The sequence below is a fragment of the Centroberyx affinis genome, unplaced genomic scaffold (genome assembly GCF_046629955.1).
Source record: "Centroberyx affinis isolate AG114_WGS23_722 - 3 ecotype Tasmania unplaced genomic scaffold, CSIRO-AGI_Caff_v1 ptg003559l_1, whole genome shotgun sequence".
Classification (NCBI taxonomy): domain Eukaryota; kingdom Metazoa; phylum Chordata; class Actinopteri; order Beryciformes; family Berycidae; genus Centroberyx; species Centroberyx affinis.
Genome location: NW_027281491.1, coordinates 105,001 through 111,396, shown reverse-complemented (window position 1 = coordinate 111,396; position 6,396 = coordinate 105,001). Strand labels below are relative to the sequence as shown.

Below are 6,396 nucleotides of genomic sequence, written 5' to 3'. Positions count from 1 at the left end.
TATACCCTGTAAACACCTTGTGTAACTTCAACATTTAAATTTTTTTTGTTGAAGATTTTGTTTGAATTAAAAGTTTGCATGGTCTGATCTTGATGAGCTCAGGGCCCAAGAAACCCATTTAAGAGCTCAGACCTAAAACTTTTCTACTTTTTCTACTAAAATTGACTTTTTAACAGCCAATTACAGCTGAATTTTTATATTTTCTCTTTTTAATTTTTGTTCTTTGTAACCCAAAAAAACTGAATAAAGACAAAAAGTGGTTGAGGAAAACGAAGTGTCCGTCCTGCTGAGTGTGTTCCAGCCTTTCTGCAGTGGAGGAAGTTTCTCCTCAGTTTCCCTGCAGGTTTCAGACTCACCGCCAGAGGGAGCAGTGAGCCTGTCCAGCCCTGCTGATTCTATCCAAGGAGGTTCTATATTAATTATGTTTGTTTTATTTTGAAGGCTGTGGCCGGAAGTGCTAGTTGTTTTTCTGCCGAACTTGATGCTGGTACTGAGCTAATGAAACGAGCTGTCTAGTGTGTATCTGCTTATGAAGCAAATTAACTTGATACACAATCTGCCAGGCTTTTGACAGTTTGCTAGCTGAGTTAGCTTAGTACGCTAACACATACAGTTAATGTGCAGGTGCAGCTAGTTAGCTAACTGGCTATTGCCGGCAGTTAGTTGCGTTAGCTAGTTAGCTTCGAAGCTAAGCATTCATCCAGCAGAATGGATCTGTTTGACGACCTGCCAGAGCCCACCCAGCCCTCCGGTGCGTCCCGGGTCACCGAAGAACTAACGGGTAAATGAGAATGAAGAGCCGCGTCGGGGTTTCTTCTCATTTCATTTTTGGACACTTCCCATTCACTTCCAATGGGCTGGTATGGATGGGTCCCGGCTCTCCCCCTTCTGCTTTTATTCTGTTTTTGTGTCGCCCTGAATCACATGTATGACTTTCTCTGTAATGTTAAGTAGCAGTGATGTGTGGAGGGACTTGGATGCTTGGAGGTCTGCTTCCACACCTGGTCCCACTTCTAAATATTAGTTTTAGATTAGATAAAACTTTTGCTTCTCATGCTAACAGGATGAATCAGAGAAGAACCGAGCAGACAGTTCCAACAGTTGGACATATAAAGGAGAATTGTCCACAAAAGTCTGGATTCCAGCTTTAACAGGATAGGATCGATAGCAGCAGAGCATCATCAGGATGATTCATAGGATGCTAATGAAACTTTAAAACACAAACTCTTAACATCAGGACCACACTTAGGTGTTTGAAATGGAAATTTGGCTAAATTATACTGTTAAATCTTTTTAAAAGGTCATATGTCCCTTGTGCAATAAAAAATTAAAAAACAAAATCAACACATACCCCTCCCGCCCCAATTTGCCTATCATTAATTTAGAAATGTAGTTTCAATGGGCCAATGACTTGGGATTTAGTAGAATATCCCACCTGCACCATATGCTGTAACTGTCTTTACAGTTTGTACGGTCTGTTGTTTACAGTGTTCGTATTGATGGTCTTGTCTTGTCACTCATGTGGTGAAGCCAAAGACAAATTTCCATATTCTTAAATTATTCAATTTTCTCAAGCAGTGATGTTAGTTTTCTTGCTGAATGAACGGACCGGACACACTGCCTGTCACTCTGTTTGGTTTAATGTGTGTAGGTGCGGTTTCAGCAGCAGTTACAGTTCAACCACAGGTGACAAGAGAAGAAGAAGAGGAGGAAGAAGAGGAGAGGAGTTTGAAAAGAAAACGTGTGGATTCAGAGCCTCGGACCGCTGGAGGAGAGGAGGAGGAGGAGGAGGAGGAGGAGATCAAGAAAGTTTGTAAAGAAGGTTTTCAACTGTTCCACCGCAATGTTTGTCTGCTTCTTTTCCTCATCAAAGCAGTCAGACCAGACAATAAGTGTGTGTGAGGAGAGAGAGACATGAGTGTTTGTGTAAAGAAAGATGGCTGGACTTACAGCGTGTGTGTGTGTGTGTGTGTGTGTGTGTGTGTGTGTGTGTGTGTCCAGGCCTCCCCGTGCTGAAGGGCTTCGTGGCGGCGCGGCGTGGCGAGCGGGAGGAGATGCAGGACGCTCACGTTCTGCTGCCCGACCTGAGCAGCCGTCTGTCGGCTCTGCCCAGCCAAGTGTGAGACCGCACTCCTGTAGAACAATATGTAGAGGAGGGATGTATAAAGGAGTGACAAAAAGTATATGTTACTCTGGACATTTTACCAATTTGCTGATGCTGCACATCTGTTGGGAAGAAGGAAGGAAGTTTAATGAGGAAGGAAGGAAGGAAGGAAGGAAGTGTGTAAGGAAGGATTCAAGTGAAATGATGCTTCACCGTTCGTAATCGCAGTAAAGAAAGAACGTGATCTTAGTCTAGAAATGGGTCATTTGTTCAGATGTGCGTAATAGCACCAAAATAGGTTTTCATGTGCCGTAAATTTGTGCATGTGCAGTAAATTGGTTTTCATGTGCAGTAAATTGGTGCTCATGTGCAGTAAATTGGTGCTCATGTGCAGTAAATTGGTGCTCATGTGCAGTAAATTAGTGCACATGTGCAGTAAATTGGTTTTCATGTGCAGTAAATTGTTGCTCATGTGCAGTAAATTGGTGCTCATGTGCAGTAAATTGGTTTTCATGTGCAGTAAATTGGTGCTCATGTGCAGTAAATTGGTTTTCATGTGCAGTAAATTGGTGCTCATGTGCAGTAAATTGGTTTTCATGTGCAGTAAATTGGTTTTCATGTGCAGTAAATTGGTGCTCATGTGCAGTAAATTGGTTTTCATGTGCAGTAAATTGTTGCTCATGTGCAGTAAATTGGTGCTCATGTGCAGTAAATTGGTTTTCATGTGCAGTAAATTGGTGCTCATGTGCAGTAAATTGGTTTTCATGTGCAGTAAATTGGTGCTCATGTGCAGTAAATTAGTGCACATGTGCAGTAAATTGGTTTTCATGTGCAGTAAATTGGTGCACATGTGCAGTAAATTGTTGCTCATGTGCAGTAAATTGGTGCACATGTGCAGTAAATTGGTTTTCATGTGCAGTAAATTGGTGCACATGTGCAGTAAATTGGTTTTCATGTGCAGTAAATTGGTTTTCATGTGCAGTAAATTGGTTTTCATGTGCAGTAAATTGTTGCTCATGTGCAGTAAATTGGTGCACATGTGCAGTAAATTTGTGCATGTGCAGTAAATTGGTGCACATGTGCAGTAAATTGGTGCACATGTGCAGTAAATTGGTGCACATGTGCAGTAAATTTGTGCATGTGCAGTAAATTGGTTTTCATGTGCAGTAAATTGGTGCACATGTGCAGTAAATTTGTGCATGTGCAGTAAATTGGTTTTCATGTGCAGTAAATTGGTGCTCATGTGCAGTAAATTGGTTTTCATGTGCAGTAAATTGGTGCTCATGTGCAGTAAATTGGTGCACATGTGCAGTAAATTGGTTTTCATGTGCAGTAAATTGGTGCACATGTGCAGTAAATTGGTGCTCATGTGCAGTAAATTGGAGCAGTGAGGAGCATATCAATGTGCAGATGCTGGTTGTTAGATATTGCTGTTCTGACATGAGCGTTGTGTCTCCAGGTCTCGGGTCTCGTACTTCGCGGTGTTCGATGGTCATGGCGGCGCTCGCGCCTCTCGCTTCGCCGCCGAGCGTCTCCACCACACTCTGGCCAGCAGGTTCCCCAGCGGTGAGTACAGACTGGACAGGGACAGACTGGAACAGACTGGACAGGAACAGACTGGACAGGGACAGACTGGACAGGGACAGACAGGACAGGGACAGACAGGGACAGACTGGAACAGACTGGACAGGAACAGACTGGACAGGGACAGACTGGACAGGAACAGACTGGACAGGAACAGACTGGACAGGGACAGACTGGACAGGGACAGACTGGACAGGAACAGACTGGACAGGGACAGACTGGACAGGGACAGACTGGACAGGAACAGACTGGACAGGGACAGACTGGACAGGGACAGACTGGACAGGGACAGACTGGACAGGAACAGACTGGACGGTCTACAGGTCTGCCGGTCCTGGAAAAGTCTTAAAATATATTGTTAATAAGTTATTTATTTTTCCATTCAGGGTCACAATCCATTTAACTAAACAGTACACAGGATTCTTGAGTAAAACCTCTCTGGGTTGGTCTCTCCTGCTCTTACAGCCTCTAAATGATCTAAATTTTAAGGCCTTAAAAAGTATTAAAATGTCTTAAATCCTGTTATTTGAGGACTTATTTTTTCACCATGTAATGTCAGATCTCTTCCATTACAGTGTACTAGAACAATCTGCATCTGTCTACTTTACTAAAACAGAAAGTGTCTATCAGTTGAAAGTCTCTGAGTTCTCCCGCGGCTCGTAGCACACTCAAATCAAAATCAAATCAAACTTTATTTATATAGCACCATTCAGGCAAGCAAATGCAATTCAAAGTGCTTTTCAGAATAATAAAAAGACAAATGTAAAAAAAAAAAAAAGGCCACTGCACTAATGGCTCTGAATTGGTTTCCACTCGCTCACCACTGAATTGTGAATTGTCGTCTTGTTTTTTTTTTTTTGTGAGAAATCTCTCCTCACACAGCTGCTTGTTTGTTTTTTCTCATTCCCAAAAGTCTTATTTTTAGCAGCAAATGTGAGTAAAACTCTCGCTCCGTCGAGTCGCGGTAGAGCAAGGCACTAACACTGCCAGGGTTAGAGGTCCAATTCCCCTGGAGCCGCACAAGTAGGGATGGGACGATAACCAGTATTACTATGCATCGTGGTAAAAACAATAACAGTTATGACACCACCACTAATTGTTATTACCATGGTAACTGCAGCTCTCATCTGTCATCACTGATGTTTTATTTTCCCTAAAAGGAGAAGCACTCTAATAAATTGTTATATTGATGTTGCTGACTGAGTTAAAGTGGACGCAGGCCAGCTGAACTTTATCCAAGATGCATTTGACTTTATTTTAGGTTCTGTTATTTGGATTTTTATTTGTCGTTTAAAACTCTCCTTACAGTTTCTGTAAGCTAAACCAGCATTTTATGATTTTGTTTTTTAAGAAAAAAGTCAAATGTCTTCTGACGGAGATGATAAATTTGTTTTTAAGTAATTGAAACATATTACAGTACTATTTTCATCTTATTAATAATTATCAAGATAATATCATATGTCGAGATAATTTTGGTCAAGATAATCGTACTAAGATGTGACCCAAGATGTGACACTTGTGAAGCTGTGAAGTGGTCTTGGATTAAAGCGTCCACCAACAGAGAGGATTCTGGGAGCTGGAGGGCGGATGTGGACCGAGCCGCTGTGTCTCCCAAACTGAAGAAATAATCTGATAGAAGCTGCACAGTCAGCCATGTTGTCTCCTTCCACGGTTCCAACTGTTGTCGTCTCTTTCAGGAGAAACGGAGAATCTGGACAAACTGATCAAGAAATGTCTGCTGGACACTTTCCGGCAGACGGACGACGACTTCCTGAAGAAAGCCTCCAGCCAGTAAGACGCTTCCCCACAACACCTGAGCCTGAGCCTGAAGGGAACATGTTGAGCTTAGCTGCAGGAAAGTGACTGTTGGGGAAAAAATGTATTTCACAAAGACTGCATCATGATTCACAACTGATAAACTAACCACAATTTGCATACCATGTATATAAGATGCAAATTCACATAGTTGTTTTCCTCATGGTCCCATGTTATAATTTTTCTGGATATATTTCATTTTTGATAGATATTCTTTTTTTTTTTCCTTGATTTTCTTCTGTTATTTTGCACACCCTCATAATACTGTTATTAATCCTTTCTTTCATACATTTCTTCTTAATATATCGTATTTGACATGTCGGAATTGTTGGTTGCGTGATGAGATGAGATGAGATAAAATGAGATGAGATAGTATGAGATGAGATAAGATGATATGAAATGAGAAGATGAGATGAGATAGTATGAGATGAGATGAGATGAAATGAGATGAGATAGTATGAGATGAGATAAGATGAAATGAGATAATAGGAGATTATATGAGATGAGATAAGATCAGATGAGATAAGATCAGATGAGATAAGATCAGATAATATGAGATACGATAAGATGAGATAAGATAATATGAGATACGATAAGATAAGATGAGATGAGATGCACTTTATTGATCCCCTTGGGGAAATTCAGGTGCCACAGCACCAATTGATGGACAATACCAGAGAAGTAAAGTATATCAAGTACAGATAATAAAGAAATAAAGGAAATAGCTACTAACATAGGATAAAGGCAGTGAACATAATATACAACAATAGAGACAATAGAGATAATGCAAATAATTCTAATAAATGCAAATAATAAATGCAATTCGGATAGTTCCATGGATATGTTCCTGAGGTGCATCGTGTCCCTGTGCAATAGTCAAGAGTCAAAGGTCA

At 41.1% G+C, this 6,396-nt stretch overlaps 1 protein-coding gene across 3 annotated transcripts in view; it reads left to right on the top strand.

Annotated features, from left to right (window-relative positions):
- Positions 1–498: 498 nt before the first annotated feature.
- The window catches only part of ilkap (integrin-linked kinase-associated serine/threonine phosphatase), an 11,698-nt gene continuing 5,800 nt past the window's right edge, over positions 499–6,396 (top strand). The window contains exons 1-5 of one of the 3 annotated variants that reach the window (XM_071540054.1): positions 499–762; positions 1,711–1,822; positions 2,002–2,119; positions 3,564–3,670; positions 5,386–5,479. In XM_071540054.1, the coding sequence (XP_071396155.1) occupies positions 709–762; positions 1,711–1,822; positions 2,002–2,119; positions 3,564–3,670; positions 5,386–5,479 (485 nt within the window). In that variant the 5' untranslated portion in view covers positions 499–708. Of the gene's footprint in view, positions 861–1,651; positions 1,823–2,001; positions 2,120–3,563; positions 3,671–5,385; positions 5,480–6,396 lie in introns of all 3 variants that reach the window. The other 2 variants (XM_071540051.1, XM_071540053.1) reach the window with 2 other exon arrangements.